Source organism: Mastigoproctus giganteus, chromosome 5 (genome assembly GCF_048544385.1).
Source record: "Mastigoproctus giganteus isolate SK-2022 chromosome 5, ASM4854438v1, whole genome shotgun sequence".
Taxonomy (NCBI): Eukaryota; Metazoa; Arthropoda; class Arachnida; order Uropygi; family Thelyphonidae; genus Mastigoproctus; species Mastigoproctus giganteus.
Window position 1 is genome coordinate 151496589 of NC_143579.1, and position 18440 is coordinate 151515028.

An 18440-nucleotide genomic window follows, 5' to 3' on the forward strand; every position below is an offset into this window, starting at 1 on the left:
AGTTGGGAAAACCATTTGTGTACAAATGGTTTTCCCAACTTAGTTCGTCTGGTTTGGCTGTGCAAGGAATAGAAATTCAAGCAGTGGTGGAGAGACTGGCTAAACAGTTAGGAATTGAACAATTGAAAGCGAGCTCAAGTTGGCTTTTTAGATTTAGAAGAGCATAACATTTCAAACAAGAAAATGTGTAGGGAAATTCTTAGTGCTGATTTTGAAGCTGTTGAGCCTTTCAGGAAACAACTGAATGATTTTATTCAACAGGAGGGTTATCAATTGAACCAGGTAACTTTGATGAGACGGGACTGTTTTGGAGAGCTCTGCCTGAAAACACACAAGCGTCAAAGACTGAGAAAACCACGCCCGGAAGAAAAATAAGCAAGGAACGTGTTTCAGCATTGCTGTGTGCAAATGCCGACAGAAGCCATATGTAAAAAACTGTCATCATTGAGAAAAGCAAAAAAAACACGTGCCCTAAAAAACATTGTAGTAATGGACGATCTACCGGTACACTACTACAATTCCCGCAATGCATGGTTTACCATGGAAATAACAATGGATTGGTTCCACAAGAAAACTGTGCCAGAAATCAGAAGACATCAAATCAAAAATTTGAAAATTCCAGAAGACGAAGTAAAGGCCTTGGTTTTGCTAGATAACGCAACAACCAACCCTGATGTTGACAAACTCGCCAGTCAAGATAAGAAGATTAAGTGCATGTTCCTGCCACCAAACACGACATTTGTTTTCCAGCCTGTGGACCAAGAGATGATCTACACAACAAAGCGGCTCTACACAAAGAAGTTTTTAAGTGAAGTCCTAGAAGTTGAGGAGCCACTAGTTGGTGAAGAAGACAGAAGAGGTCAACAGACATTGAAAAATTTAAAGTTGTACAGCATAAGATCTATGATTTACAACTTTGCTGATGCTGCAAAAGAAATCAATTCAAAAACTTTGGTGAATTCATAGAAAAAAACTTCTCTTAGATGAAGAGGCAAATCCAGAAACAGATGACTGTGAGACAGAAGACTTTCATGAGACTCTACAATGAGGAGGGGAAAGAGCTGTCCTTAGAGGAGATAGAGTCATGGATGGAAGAAGATAAAGGTGATCCTGGATACCACATCATGACCGAGGAGGAGATTGCAGATAGTGTAATGGTAGCAGCAGAAAGTTCAGATGAGGAAGATAAAGTAAGCAACAACTCTCAGACAAAAATTAAGGTAAGCAAAGTGAAAGACCATTTGAATTTCGTAATTCAGTACATTGAACAATCAACAAATTAAAATATATCTGCCTATTATGAACACTTAAGACACCAACGTGAATTGGTAGTAAAGGAAATAAACTGCAAACATCATAAAAAAAAGTAATTTTTTCAAACCAGTGAATGTGGCAAGTCATGTAAGTGAAGATGAACCAGTGCAATCTTGTTCTAAGTGATTACGGAAATTCTGTATTTTTAATGTGAATACAGTATGTACATATATATATTTACTTTTTTTTTTTTTTTTTTTTATGAAACCCCCAAACACGAAAGGTATCAAAGCCTATAGTACTTAGTACCGTGCATGGGTTGAAAGAGAAGTATGGGGGAGGGGGGATGCCAGAAACTTTGCTCTAGAGACTAAACATGGGTTTCACCACTTCAAGCCTCCAATAAGCAAAGTGGTGGTATTTCACCGGTTGATGAAAGTCATCTACCACCTACTACATATTTTTGACTATGTACATACATATTTTTAATGTAAAATAAACATGTTTTTACAGTAAAATAAACCTGTTCTTACTGTTATCCAGGTACATTATGTTGTTTAAATAAGCTTTACCCACATTACAAAGCGTATTTCATATAATCTGGACTTTCATTAAAACGGACACCTCTCAGCCCCTATTAGTCCGGTTTAATGACGGTTTACTGTATTTCTTTTATTGGCGTACGTTATAGTATCAGAAAGACATGACATAACAATTTAAAGGAATCTTTCATTCTTAAAAGATTCATTCCTGCAGTCTGTAATAATATTATTATTACAGACTGCAGACGGGACTAATATTATTCATCTGTAGTCTCTATATGGGACTTAATGTTGAAGATTAATCAAGGGAATAGCTGATCTTATTGCAATATCAGTCAAATCATTTCCCCTAACTGCAATGTGGCTAGAGATCCTGTAAAAGCAAATATCAAATTCCCATCATAGAGAGAATGTATCATCTGAACCTGAAATAGGGCTGGATGAGTAGTGTATCTCATTTGCTTCCATGTACAAGACAGGACTCTGGAGAGGAGACTTTCAAAATGCTCCAACAGCAATACAGATTGCCTTATGGTGGATTGGAACGAGTAATCAGAGTCCACTGTTTATGGCAGATAGTACGTGCAATCCAAAATCTAATTGATATCACTCAATTGCACAATATTTAAGGTAAGGTTTGCATCCCATGAGATAGAAGAGAGACTTTGCTACTACAACATTCCCCCCCCCCAAGTTCCAATTCAGAATGAAGATTATGCTTATCTCAAAAATGTAAGCAGTCTGTTGCGATGAGAACCTTAAACCATTAGTTAATGGTCAGGATAGAATGCAATCAATGAGCCGCTGCAGTTGTCTTTCAATGACCCTCATGTTGGATGACACAAAATATGCCAAAGTCATCAAAATAGTGGGTGCTGTTTACATTTTGCAGAAATTGTTTGGTAATAAAATTCATTATGATGAAAAAGAGCATAACACTGAAAACTGACCATTGGGACACTCCCTACTCTTGGAAAAAGAATGAGAGTGGATGAATCCTACACAAACTTGGAATGACTTATGGAATAAAGAGTATTTAATGAAAATTTGGAGGTGACCTCTGAGAACAAGACTATACAGGTTTTTTTAAAATATGAAATTTCCAAGTTGTGTCATACACAAAAAAAAAAAAAAAAAAGTAAATTATTTGTGTTTTGTATCATTCAAAAAGTCAATAAATACAAACAATAAGTCATCGTTCTTTAATACCTCTCATAATTTCTGTGAGTGGCAGTTTCAAACATTTGTATTTCCGTATCCATTGAGAATTGAACATATAAACATGTTTATATGTCCAATATGAACTTTTTCTATTGAAAAAGTTCATATTGGACATATATGAACTTTTATATGTCAGAATAATTGATACTATAACCTCTCAAAATATTTACTATTCCTCCTGAATCACTCTGTACATACAAATATATATATAGTTAAAATTCTACTCAAAAAGGAATGAATGAAAATCTGTTCCATTCTACCTAACCTTTACAGCTTTTATCATGGCTTCAGGTATATTTATGCAATTATCTACTTCTGCTACACTCATTGATCCTTCTTTATACCGACTGAGACGAAAGCCAACAGTTCTATCTCCCGTATCCAAATGTCTGCCAACTGTAAATTCACACTTATTCCTATAGGCAGTTATCACAGGCGATGCTCTAATTGGTAACAGAGGGCAGCACTTGAAACCATTCATTTTCCTATATAAAACACAAATGACTGATATATACATAATACATAATAAATACACATAGCTGCTGAACTAGTAATACATTCATTTTTCCTACATAAAACACATAAATGACTGATATATACATAATAAAGACATAATATACATAATAAATACACATAGCTGCTGAACTAGTAATAAATACACATAGCTGCTGGAGGAGAAATTGTTGAAGTTAAACATAAAAAAGGCACCTGGGGTGGACGGGATCTATCCAGTTATATTAAAGGAGGCAGCAAAGGAAGTAAGCAAACCCTTAGCCATAATTATGAGAGCGTCCTCATAATTATGGCTGGAGGTGTGCTCGCATAATTATGAGAGCACACCTCCAGTCCCCATGGACTGGAGGTGTGCAAATGTATCGCCAATTCACAAAGGGGGGGTTCAAAGGTGACACAAGTAACTATATACCTGTAGGTTTAACTTCCGGGGGGAAAATAATGGAATCACTGGTTAAAGAAGCATTACAGTTGTTGATGATGGGGTTTTAAGTACAATGGCTACTTGGCCATATTGCACTTATGGAAGTGGTGCATACTGCCTGCTTTTGTTGATTTAGAAGCAGTTAAAAACAGCTATACAATCCTATTCGTTTTAGGAAGGAGAAGAATTAAAAAAAAAATCAAATCTTCAAAAAATTGTTGAAGATTTGAATTTTCACCTATGATATGGCTAAGTGACAAAGGTTCCTTTAAATTTGACAAAGAACTGAATGACACTAGTCGAGCATTATTATATAGAGTACATTCGAGAAGTATGTGCTTGGTTACAATGATTACACTGAGGAGGGCCATTATCTGACAAAAGGAACTTCATTTAGATGGGCTAAATGAAGCATTGTAGGATCTAGACAAGACTGCAGTAATAGTTAAGACACAGCATGGGTTTGTTAAAGGGAGGTCTTGTCTGACCAATTTGATTGGATACTATGATGTGGTCACAAAGGAACTGAATGCCAAAATTAATTTTGATATCATATACTTGGATTTCAGGAAAGCTTTTGATACTGTTGGACATGGAAGACTGCTGTACAAATTGGAGAGATATGGCATTAAGGGCAAGTAGCTACAATGGATAAAGGGATGGTTGAGTGGGAGATGACAGCGTGGTAATCAATGGACACTGCTCTTTGTGGATAAATGTTATTAGTGAAGTTCCCCAGCGATCGGTGCTGTGCTCATTGTTGTTTTGTGTATTGATCAAAGATATTGATGAAGGTATATCATGATTAATGTCCAAGTTTGTAGATGATACGAGGTTGGCAGTGTTGATGACAGTAAAGACACTATGCTACTACAACTGGATCTAGATAAGTTGGGCACATGGGCTAAGAAGTGGCAACTGAAGTTTCATATTGACAAATGCAAAGTACTGCATATGGATGGCAATAACCAAAGTGAAACGTACCAACAGTGTGGTACTACACTCGGAGAAGTGGAGAGTGAAAAAGACCTGGGGGTAATTGTGCAATCAAATATGAAGTTTGCTGACCACTGCAGACAGGCTGCCAGGGCAGGTCATGGAGTCTTGTCAATGATATTTAGGAATTTTGCTAGCAGGGACAGGGAGGTGATTATCCTGTTACACAAAGCAATGGTCAGCCCACACCTAGAATACTGTGACAAGTCTGGAGGCCTCATTTTAGGAAGGATGTAGAGTTTCTAGAAAGAGTACAAAGAAGGGAAAAAAGATTGGTGAGGGGAACAAATGGGGTACTCTTACCAAGAAAGGCTTAAGTTCTCCAAATTGCAATGCCTGAAGAGTACGCACCTGCAAGGTGATCTGATTGAAGTGTATAAGACCTTGAATGGGTTGAGCAAGCTGAATGCTGATGGGATTCTTCTTCTTGCTCAGATTAAGAACTTGAGGGGGCACAGACCCAAATTGAGGAAAGACAGTTGTAGAACAGATGTGCGGAAATTTGCCTTTAGCCAGCAGGTAGTTGATTGGTGGAACAGACTTCCATCTTTTGTTGTGCAAGTTGATAAACTAAATTATTTAAAGCTGAGCTAGACAGGCAATTGGAATGAATGAAGGGCTGGAATGGGAGGGTTTTTTTTTTTTTTTTTTTTTTTGCTGGTGCTGCATAAGCTTGCTTTCTTGCATCATATGCTTCTACTTATGCTAAATCAGTACTTTGGATCTACATTCACACATGAGGAGTTATTCAAGGAGGAGAGGGCCAGATATTTATCAAACTCTAACAAGGAGTTAAATGATTTTTTAATAACTGAGAGCAAAGTGGAGGACAAATTGTTGAAGTTAAACATAAGAAAGGCACCTTGGGTAGATGGGATCTATGTTTCTGTGATAATCAATATGCACCAAAGCAAAATCAGCTTTGAGGTTTAATAAACAAAAATATAATTAGGTGTTATTTGGTATTGGAATGAGCTTGCAATCCCGGACTTACCAGAGCCACACCTTGCATCAGACTTTAAGCTATCCTTTACTCTTCGTTTTTATTCTCCAAGTTATTAGGGCAATCTGAGGATTTCGCTTTTTGTGGAGTTCAAGTCCTATTACTCCTACTCCATTAGCCATTCATCCCACCTCGCTGTCAGCATGTTTCTTTTTGCATTAACTTAATAGTAACTAATTGGCTATTTATAGCCGTTTCTACACACATTTTACTGTGCCCAACATAGGGGTCACCACATGGTAATTCTCACTAGGGGGCCATATGTTACACACAATACCCTTTCTTTTTTGACTTCAGTTTGTGCTACACATGGTTCGTCGGCTTGAGCACAGTAAATATGACTTATGCTTTATTCCTACTTTAATTTCTAAAAACTTACATCGTTCATTCTCTGTCGGTTCAATGATGATCAATGAGTGCTTTACAGCATTATTAAAAAATCTTTCTTATTGTATTATGGTTTAGATTCAAATTATTTATGTAACCTCTAAATTTATTACATGTTATATTACGCAAAATTATATTTTTGGTTTTGAACCTCAAAATTAATTTTGAGGCGCATAATGATCATCATAGAAACAGAGAACCCATTTATTGCTGTTTTACTTTCAAATTTGGGTGGTTGACCGCAGACAAAGTGTCTGAGTAACCAACGATAAGTTTTGTATATTATTCATTTGTATACTAACTGTTGTACATTATATTATCCTATGCATTTTCTATGGCTGAAAATTCTGAGCGCTGTTTTGACCGGGAAAGATCATTTTAGCCACGCCCATGTTTTTTATGGCAGATAATATTCACGACGCTTTAAAATTCACATTTTTTTAGGTTTCATTTTATATTAAATCAGCAATCGCGAATACGCGAAACCGCGAATACAGATACCGCGAATAGGGAGGGTTTACTGTACTAGGCTTTGCATACCAACTAGGAAATATTGTTCAAGGTTTAGGCCTAAATGGATGTCAGATGAACTAATGAGACACATGGCAGAGAAGAAAAACGCATGGGATACACATAAATTAATGTGACACAACATTATGATAGATATAAGCTGGTCTGTAGCCAAGTTACAGGTGCCTCTGTAGCCAGGTGGACAGGAGCAGCAGTGGGTAGCACACACTTCTTGATTAGACCGGGGTTCAAGCCTGTGACCACTAAATACGGAGGATGCAGAAAGGTCAGGGAATGACCACCGAATATCCCGGGAGCAATATGGCCTTAGTTGCTAATGCTCCTAAAAACTAAATAACAACAACAACATTTTCTATAGATCTATTATTTTCTATAAATCTTAACATGATTATCTTACTATAATCTTCGCCATAATATTATAAAAATACTGCACATGCACGCACGCACGCACACACACACACGCACACACAGTTGGACCTCTTAAACAAACTTCCATATGCAAATTTTCCTGATTTCCCCTTGGTTATTAAATTGAAAATAGTTTCTGTATAAATAAGAAAATTTCCATATAATGAAGTGATTTCGAGACACCTTGGTAAGCACTGTTCGCACCTCTGACCTCTAGGCAATAGAGCTGTAGAAAGCAGGAATTAAGAGCTTAAAGGATTAAGAATTAATCCCTTTAGATTTTAAGAGTTAAAGTGATTAATTCTTAAGACCACAAATTGAGAGCTTAAAAAGTCCACAATTTAGTCCTGCCCATAAAACCTATACAACCACCACCACCTTAAAAACAAGGTGGCAGTGATACAAAAACTAGCTTGGCAGTCAAGGTGTTAAAGGTAGGATGAGGTGGTTAGCTGTTGGATAAACTGTATGTGCTAAAATAACCACTGATGATCCGGCAAACTCACTGATTCGCCACCCCACAGGTCCCAACACTGCCGGATTAATGACAGTCGACCTGTAGTTCTTTTAAGTTCCTATCCTTAAGAAATTTATTTATTTAATAACAGCTCCTGTTACAAAAGTACCTGTACGGAGCAAGAAAGAAAAGCCATCTTTCTTTATTTTTCGTATTTCTGTTACTAACACTTACTACTTTCCAAATATGTCATCTTTAGAACAAGAACCCGAAGGAAATTTTTCAGATGCTGATATATTTATCTATATAGCTCACCTTGAATGCTTAAAAGAGGATTTTAAAAAGAGATTCAAGGATCTTGAAGATATGAAAGTTCCAGAATGGATTATGTCTCCATTTCATGCAGAAGGTGATAGAGACGATTTGGATCTGGATTTGCAAGAGGAAATTATTCAAATGAAGATGGATCTAGAAGCTAAATCACTGCAGTCAAGAAAGTTTCAGGAGATTTTCGATAAGTAAAAATATTACTGAAAACTATCCCAAACTGTATAAAACTGTCAGCCTTTATTATTGACCATTCCAAGTTCATACAGGGTAGATTTAGCCATACTAACAGCATTTTAACTAAGCAGAGAAATCAACTAGATCTCGAAAATAATGGAGTTCTAATATGAAAACTAACAAATTACGAACCCAATATTTCCTCTCTTCTAAAAGCACATCAACCACATCCTTCACATTAGATATGTGGTAAGTGTTAGTGTGGATCACCTTCACGTAATATCACAGATAATGGAGAAAGCAAATGAATATAAAACACCGTTATGCCTGGCATTTGTGGATTATGAAGAGGCATTTGACTCCATACAGCATAAGGCAATGTTTCGGGCACTAGAAAGACAAAGCATAGATACCCCATATATTATGATTTTGAAGAAAATATATGAGAATGCTACTTCCTTTATTAGACTGGACAAAGACAGTAAAAAATTTAAAATCGAGAAAGGAGTTCGACAAGGAGACACAATATCTCCAAAGCTGTTTACTGCTGCCCTTAAGGAAGCTTTCAGAAGACTAGACCATTCAAATCCTTTCTGGTCGCAGAAAGGAGTCAATGTGAATGGAGAGTACCTAAACCATTTATGATTTGCAGATGACATTGTGGTCATAAGCCACGATCCCAAAGAATTAGAGGCAAATCTTAATCAGTTATGCACAGTTATTAAGGATTTTGGACTAAAGATGAATATGGCTAAAACAAAAGTAATGATGAACAAGTATGCCACAGAAAGGGAAATAATGATTGAAGGAGCAGTAATTGAAAAGGTGGAGTCATATACTTATCTGGGACCAGTTATTAGCTGTAATAATGATAAATGGCTGGAAGTCAAGAGAAGAATAAATTTTGGATGGATAGCATTCAGGAAATATAGTCACATACTGAAGAGCAATATCCCAGTTTGTCTGAAACGTAAAATAATGAACCAAAGTATACTCCCCACCATGACTTATGGAAGTGAAACTAGGGCACTCAACAAAAAGAATGTAAGAGAAGCCGGGAACTACACAGCAAAGAATGGAACAAATTATATTGGGAATCAGACTGTTAGATAAGAAGAGAAACACATGGATTAGGCAGCAAACTCAAGTAAAGGACATTCTTATCAAAACTAAAGAACTAAAATGGTCTTGGGCAGGACACATACCTCGAAGACATGATGACAGATGGACTAAGAAAATAACAGAATGGTATCCAAGAGGAGCTAGAAGAAAACCCTGGAAGACAAAGGCGGAGATGGAGAGATGAAATTCATGAGTTTGTGGGTAGTAAATGGATGGCCAGTGCTCAAAACAGAAGGAACTGGAAAGTTGCTGGAGAGGCCTTCATCCTGCAGTGGATTGAAAATGGCTGATTCATTAAATTTTTTTTAATATGCATTGCAAATCATAATTGGATACATTTTCTAAAAAAATTGTTTATAAAATATATTAACATGAAGCTTATTGCTCTTGGGGGGGATCTTTTTTATTTACTGAATTTTTACTTAGGGGGTATCTGACCAAAACGTTTGGGAACCCCTGGTATAGATCATTCATTGTTAGTTCAGTTTCAATTTAAGTTGTGCATGATTGTAATAATAAACTTTAATATACAGGCAACTCTCAGTTTTCAAACATTCGATTTACGAACATTCGCTATAACGAATGTTACAATTCATTCAAAATTTCTTAAAGTCGCCAATAGTTAGAGTTACTTATAAAACAAAATGCCAAAAAGTATAGTGAACATAATTGTAAGATTTATATAAATAAACTTTTAAAAAATGTATTTATTACAATAATTTTCAGAAAATTATTATATGATAATTATACTGAACTGTTCTTGGTTAATAAAACTAATCTAGGTAGTAAAAAAAACTGTTCGTTTACATGCCACGCCATGTAGAATGTTGAACTCTAATGAAGATATTGACAAGTAAAAGTTGAACACATACGTACAGTACAAATATTACATTAGTATTGTACTCGTTTTATTTATTTATATTTTGTAACTCTAGTTTTTAATTAAAATTAAAAAGTACAATACCTTGTTTTTTTATTCTTTTCTTATTTTAGGTTATATATCGTATACAATAAACCATAAAGGACACATACATTATAATAAAACGTATTGTATAGACCAGTGTTTCCCAACCTTTTTCGAGTCGTGACCCCCTTTTATAATAGCCAAGTAACCTGCGACGCCTGCCACATTTGCATAAAAAGACATTTTTAAGAGGGTAAAGAAAACACATTAAAAATTGATTTTTCAGAATATAATTCTAACCTAATATTTAATGCCATGGTTGTACTTGCATCTGGGCTACCAGCTTCAAAATTCACGGCTGAGTGTTTGTTAAAGCCAACCTCAACGTTCAATATGTTTCTTGCCTTTGTTTTGATATGAAGAAGCGTTGAAAATCCACTCTTGCAGAGATACGTAGAGGCAAATGAAAGTAAAACTCGAAAGGCAAGCATGATGACATTTGGATATGACTGATACATAGCACACCAGAACTGAGTCAGCAATTTTTCATAAAACAAATTGCATGTCGAGGAATCGTTCCGCAGATCCAAGAATTCATCTTGTACTTCACAGGGAATGTTGGCTACATTCAGGGAAACAGAGAACGGGTTTCGTACCAGTGCAACGTCTTCTTCTATATGTTCAGAAAGTACCGCTGAAATTCCTTTTCAAGGGATTCAAGGTGCCCAGTAATCTCCTCTTACAGATTCCTCTACCACACTGCAGAATTTATCAAACATGGCAATGTTTCCAAGATTTACTTTCCGATGCCAGTTTTGCAGCTTGGATACTTGTGTTAAAATTGGATGTGTTTCCTTTCACTGAAGTTTCAGGTTCAGCTTATTTAGCTGGGCTAAAATGTCTACTAAGTAAGCAACTCTTTTCTTCCAAGTTTCATCATTAAAGTAAGCCACAAGGTCATGTTTCCCTTGCACTTCCAGGAACAACTTGATTTCATCTTTCAACTCAAAGACACGATTAACAACATTTCCTTTCAACAACCAGCGTACAGCAGTGTAGAAAAGAAGAACCTCGTGATCAGAATTAATGTTTTTACGGAGTTCTTTAAACAGACAGGTGTTGAGGGCTCCAGATTTGATGTAATTCACAATTTGGATCAGAGAATCAAGTACTTCTTGCAGAGGAGCTGGATGAGTCTAACTGGCAAGAGCATATCGATGAATCATGCAGTGAATGCCCTTTGCTTGGGGGGCAAATACTTTTGCTTTTGTCTGAAAGTCTGACTTTGACCCTAGCATAGCTGGTGTGCTCCATCTGTTAAAAACCCCACAGACGTTTTTCCACTGTAGTCCTCCAGTTTCAATAAAGGTATTTATCTTCTCCATAATATATTCACCTTTTGTAGTAGTTTCAAGTGCACTACAAAACAAAACAGAACTCTTCTTTGATGTCATCTGAATGAATATATTTCACGAAGACAAGCAACTGAGAACAAACATCGGTTAATTCATCGACTTGAAAAGAAAACAATGGAGAAGCTTTGATTTCATTCAAACCCTGATCTTTCACATCTACGGACATATCTGAAATGCGCCTCCGAATAGTGTTAATAGACAGAGATATTTGTCGCATCTTTATCTCGCTGGCTTCCCCAAGAATTAACTTCGCCATCTTAAACATGCAGGATTTGATTACAGTTTCTCCAATCGTGTAAGGTTTTTTTTGTTTGTCAATTTCCAGTGCGACTTCATATAATGCTTGCACCTCTGCTGTGCTCCGTTGCTGAAAACTTCCTGTAGGATCAAGTCTCTGACATCTGAGAGCAGTTTCATGGTGTTGAAAGAACTCCAAATCCTTTTTAGTATGTTCTGAATGCTTTGACTCTAAGTGACGTTTCAGTTTTGAAGGTTTCATAGTCAGCACTGAGAACGACATTGTGAAAAATGCATTGTGGCTTCTCTATGCCATTGCTGATCAAGGTGGTAAAGCCAAATTTTAGATAGTCTTCTGAATATTTACGTTTTTTCTCCATGGGTACGGATTTAGCACGAACTGATGACCTACTGACGCTCTTTATATTTTAGAAAGTGCAAGCAGTAGCTAACCCACCCTCGACAGCAAGTGGCTGGTTTAAATCATGGTGCCAACTAAAGGTGGTTGACTACTGGTGAACTAAGTTCGCGCCAGTTTGCATTAGATGGCCCATCGCAGACATTATTGAATTACATTATTGCAAACATGGCGGCATCGGCAAAACATACAGGGTGATCTTTAACTGCGTTAAGAGAATAACTCACCTTTATTTGATAGTCCATATTAGACAGTCTTTTATTCACACATTGAGACACCAATTAAAAATGAATTTTGATACTGAATTTTGCATCGTAGTGAATATTTTTTTCAGTTTACTATTTGTAACATGGAATTTTATTCTAATGATAATACTGAATTTTTATATTTTATTTTTAGGGAGTGAATCAAGGTCCACCGCAGCGGAAATTTGAAAAAATATTAAAGGCCCATCATAGCAAATAATTAAAATAATATAAAATGTTTAATATGTTTTTATGAACACACACAACGGGTTTTTTAATATTTTTTTAAGTATCCGTTGCAGTGGACCTTAAGTCACTTCCTTTCATTTATCAAAATCAATGTTATAACCACTAGTAGAATATTGCAGTGTAGCCATATGCCATATTGAAATATAAGTGTTGAAAACCTTCGTGGTAAAATTTTCTATAAAAATAATTGCAACTAAAAATAACTGCAGCGACCACCCAGAAAACCTTTTTCAATCCCATTGGGGTCACAACCCACGGGTTGGGAACGCGAGGCATAGACCATTCGATATTTAGTACAAGGTTGTAATGCTTTAAAATTACTGCTAATGTATAAGATACGTATAGTAAAAGCTCAGGAATGCAAGATACACATAAGAAACATCTTGGAACGGAACTCATTTGTAAACTGAGATTTGCCTGTATTAGCATTAGTAGAGGCATATAATGCAAGAAAGCAAGCTTATACAGAATCAGCCAAAAAAAAAAAAAAAAAACCCTTCCCATTTCACCCATCCACTCATTCCAAATGTTTGTCTAGTTCAGCCTTAAATTTATTTAAGCTATCAACTTCCACAACAACAACAGATAGAAGTCTGTTCCAGCAATCAACAACCCACTGGTTAAAGAGAAACTTCCGCACATTTATTATACAACTGTCTTTCTTCAATTTGAATCTATGCCACCTCGGGTTTTTAATCTGAGCAAGCTGAAGTATCCGGTCAGCATTGAGCCTGCTCTGACCATTCAAGGCCTTATACCCCTCAATCAGATCACCTCGCAGGTGCCTAATCTCCAGATGTTGCAACTTGCAGAATTTAAGTCTCTCCTAGTAAGAGAATCCGTTTGTTCCACTCACCAATCTTGTTGTCCTTCTCTGTACTCTTTCTAGCAACTATACTTCCTTCCTAAAACGAGGCCTTCAGACCCGGACGTGGTACTCAAGGTGTGGTCCGACCATTGCCTTATACAAAGGGTTAATCATTGATAAATACACAAAACAACAATGACCCCAGCACCGAATCCTGGGGGACTCCACTAATAACATTAGTCCGCACAGTGTCCATTTATTACCACTCTCTGCCGTCTCCCACTCAACCATCCCTTAATCCATTGCAGCAGCTAGCCCTTAATGCCATACCACTCCGATTTGTACAGCAGTTTTCCATGCACAACACTATCAAATGTTTTCCTGAAATCCAAGTACAGTAATACCCCGACTTACGCGAACTCGGAGTTACGCGGTTCCTGATTTTTTTGTTTGGCAACGCTGCCGCCCACTATCTTCAAGGTCGTTTTTCATATATTATCGATATACGGTGCGACGGCGGAGAATGAGAGCGAAAGATGAACAAAATTCAACTTTGCTGCTTTTATGTTTTTTATATCAGTGAAGGGGAAACACACTTTCACCATAATAACATAAAAACCAACACAATTCCAGCTATCGGTATAATCGCAAATGCAATTAGATCGAGTTTACTAGCAGTTTATAACAGATTCCACTAGCAGAAACGCAACTGGATTTTTATTGTTTTATGGTAGTAACCCCTAGAAATGTGAGGTGTTAATAGTGTATCTCTGCCTTTATGGTGTTGTTTATTCAGTTGCTACATGCGCGCAGCTTTGTTTATGCGTATCAAGCGTGCCTCCTCGTTTTGTAATTGTGCTTTATTCCCTAAAAATGAAAAGGAAGCGTCCTGGTGAAGACACTGCAGATTCAGAGAGAAAAAGAAAAGCAATTATCGATAAACAGAGGCGGACTGGGTCAAAAATTCTTACCCGGGAAAATTTATAGTGGCCTCATACTATGGTTTATGGCCAAAATCACACTGGCCCACCGGGGTTTCCCCGGTAAGGCTTATTGCCAGTCCGCCTCTGTCGATAGAGAAAAAAATATGAAATTGTGAAACGCTTTGAGCGAAATGAAAGACCATGTGATATTGCACGTGCTACAGGCCTAAATGAAGCAACGGCGAAAAGCACATGACAATTGCAAACTTGACAGGTTGAAAATTGAAAAGGGCTCAATTGTAAAGGGCTTAAAAATTTTAGAAAACATAGACTCCAACGAAGAACGCGTTATAGCTACAAAGCAAGGAATAAAAAAATTATTAGCTTGCTACGAAGAAATTCTGCGTGAAAAAAAGAACGCGCTGTGTCGTCAGACGAATTTGTTAGATTTTATGAAGCATTCGACATCGAAATAACTTTTTAACGTAAGTCATTTGTTTTTTTAATACATATTTTGTATTAATATGTATAAAGAACTGCAATTTTATTAATATTTTTCTTCTAAACTAGTGTTTTTGTTAGTCCTTGGTCCCAATTAAGCAAAATTTATATGTATTTATATGCAAAGTTGTACCCCGACTTACGCGAATTCGACTTACGCGATTTTCGTCGGACCCACCTATCGCGTAACTTCGGGGTATTACTGTATATGATATCATAATTATTTTTTACATCCAGTTCCTGTGACCTCATGTAGTATCCAATCAAATTGTTCAGACAAGACTTCCCCTTAACAAACCCAAGCTGTGTTTGAACTATTACTACAGTCTTGTCTAGGTGATCCTGTATCACCTCTTTAACCAGTGACTCCATTATTTTCCACAGAACAGAAGTTAATCTAATGTCTATAATTATTTGTGTCACTCTTTGCTATTGTTATTTGTTTTTTTTTTTTAGGAGCATTAGCAACTAAGGCCATATTGCTCTGGGGATATGTGGTGGTCATTCCCTGACCTTTCCATATCCTCTATTTGGTTGTCACGAGCTCGAATCCTGGTCTAATCAAGAAGCGTGTGCTACACTCTGCTGCTCCTGCCCACCTGGCTATGCAGGTGCTGCCACTCTTTGCATCCCCTTTGTGAACTGGGAATACATTTGCACATCTCCAGTTCATGGGGACCTCCCCTGACTCTAAGGATGCTCTCATAATTATGGCTAGAGTTTGCTTACTTCCCTTGCTGCCATCTTCAATATAACTGGATAGATTCCATCTGCCCCAGGTGCCTATTTTATGTTTAACTTCAACAATTTCTCTTCTGCTTTGCTCTCAGTTATTACAAAATCACTTAGCTCCCTGTTAGAGTGATAAAATTCTGTATTTCCCCTCCTTGAATAACTCCTGATGTGTGAATGTTAATATGAAATACTCATTCCGTTTATCAGCAACTTAGGCAGGATTATCAATAGTCGAACCATCTATGTTAAGTGATTCATCCCCTTCCTTCTAGAGTTTACATAAGTAAAGAACAATTTGCTGTTTTTCTTTTCATACCTTGCGAAAGATTTTTTTTAATCTGCTTTCGCCTTCCTAACCTCCATTGTGACTTGATTACAGACTAGCTTATATCTGCCATAGGCTTCTGTGTTGCCTGATAATTTATATGCATTCCATGCATTTTCTTCTCTGCCACAAGCCTCATTAATTCATCTGACAGCCATTTAGGCCTGAGTGTTGAACAATATTTCTTAGTTGGTATGAAAAGCCTAGAAGCCTCCAAGATTAATCCCTGAAGGCTTCCCATTTAGAATTCTCCATTGGTAACATCATCAGTTCAGTCCACTGTATAGAATTTAAAAACTGTCTGAGACCACTGTAGTCACCTTTGCAAAAACAAAAAACAACCCTTCCCTTTACCCTTGATGGTTGTTCAATCTTTAATTAAATCCCACATCAGTACACTGTGATCGCTGTCACCTAGTGTTTCGTTTATCTGCAAATTCTTAATGCATGAATAATCACTGCTGATAATCAGATCAAGAGTATTACTCCCTCTAGTTGCCCCTTGAACATGTTGCTGTAGAAAACAATCTTCCAATAAATCCACAAAAGTCTTGCTAGCATGCAAATGACCAACACATAAGTTCCAGTCAATATCTGGAAAGTTAAAATCCTCCATTACAAGACATTCTGATTTACTGGCCCACTCTATTTCTCGGCACAATTGTTCGTTGTATTCATCAGAGTCATTAGACCTATAACACACTCCTACTCTCATTTTCCCTTTCCCAGTGTTTGTCACACCAAACAGACTCAACATTGCACTGTCCACCCATGTCAATTGGATGCACTTCCTTAGACTTTATGTGTTTCTTAACTAACAGCATAAACCTTCCTCCCTTCCTACCCTGTCTATCCTTTCCATACACGTTGCACTACCAAAATTCCAATTCTACATTGTTTATATCTGTGCAACACCACGTCTCTGATATTCCAACAATATCTGCCTTTGATGTCTTGATCAACACTTCAAATTCATCAAATTTATTTACTATACTTCTAGCATTGGTGTACATGCAAGTATACATGCACCTGTTCTTATTCTTAGTTACCCTAACACAGCCCATGTATTTACTTGTTCCATGATGACTCCCAGCAACTTTCTCTCTAGGCTGCTGCTCATTCCAATAGAAGCAGTGCAAGAATCACTTTCACCTCTGCTGCGGCTACTCAATCTTTTAGTCTGTGAATCCACTCCAAGCTAGCAGTTTTCCAACCAACCTAACACTGCCTCAATAGCATCAGCAAATATTCTGGCACCCTTTCTATTAAGTCTATCCCATCCCTGTAGAAGCAGCCTCTGCTGTTAGCAAGCATAGACCATGCTTGCTAACATCATGACCTCTCATCATATACTCCCTCCTATTGTGTCTGGGCAGAATTGCAGTCAATTTCAAATTTAACCCTAACTTGCAACTTTTTTTCAGCATTGACCGTACAGGTCAGTGTTGCAGATTTACTTGTTAAGTAAATCTGCAGATCTCTTATTCTTAAGGTCATTGGTGCTAATGTGTACAACAATATCACCTTTTGTGCCCTTAAAAGATGATATCTGTTCTACAACGTCATCAACTTTTGCCCCTGGCAAACATATCCCTAGTCCTGTTCCACCTATCCTTTGTGCATAATATATTCCCTGTCTCCCTGACAATAGTCACCAACAATAACTAGTTCCTGTGGGACCAGCACATTCTGCTATGGAGATTGCTGCTGTGTTGCCTGATACACAGGAATAAGCTCTGGCGTTTTGTTGAGCAGCTCAGAGCTTGTCAGCCTCTCACATTAATTTCTTAAGGGCATCTACCCTACACCTCAAACTCTCATAAACACCCATCAGAACGCTGGGTTTATCTAGGTCAGTCGTTCCCAACCAGTGTGCCACAACCCTTTTCAAGTATGCAGCGAGATTAGGAAAATTTCCATTGAGTTCAATGGAAATCACTATTTCAGTGTGCTATTAATATTCGTCTTTTAACATAAAGTTTAACTTCAGTGACAAAAGACTGAGAACCACTGATCTAGGTGATGTAAGAAGAAAATAAAAACAAAGCTAAAAACTGAGAAAAGTAAATATAAAAACAAAAAACTTTCATGATCAGTTATATAGACAAAGTCTGCTAACAGTAAGAACTCTATAAATTATTATCATAAACTAATTATTAAACTGTAAACTGTATTATTGTAAAATTACTGTAAACTTTGGGATTCAAAAATGAATCCTAAAGTGACATTAATAATGCAGTGCTAGTAAACTAGCCTGTATTCCTCAAATGCATTGTTTTATATATAGTGATCGGGAATTCAAATTTTTAATTGAGGTA

General features: G+C 37.0%; 1 protein-coding gene across 4 annotated transcripts in view; it reads right to left on the minus strand.

The window, feature by feature from the left end:
• Positions 1-18440, minus strand: part of LOC150085768 (tRNA (uracil-5-)-methyltransferase homolog A) — a 488197-nt gene that overhangs the window by 269759 nt on the left and 199998 nt on the right. For all 4 annotated transcript variants that reach the window (XM_090374238.1, XM_090374237.1, XM_090374236.1 and 1 more), the window contains exon 7: positions 3283-3502. In XM_090374238.1, coding sequence (XP_090230364.1) covers positions 3283-3502 — 220 coding nt within the window. The remainder of the gene's footprint in view (positions 1-3282; positions 3503-18440) is intronic.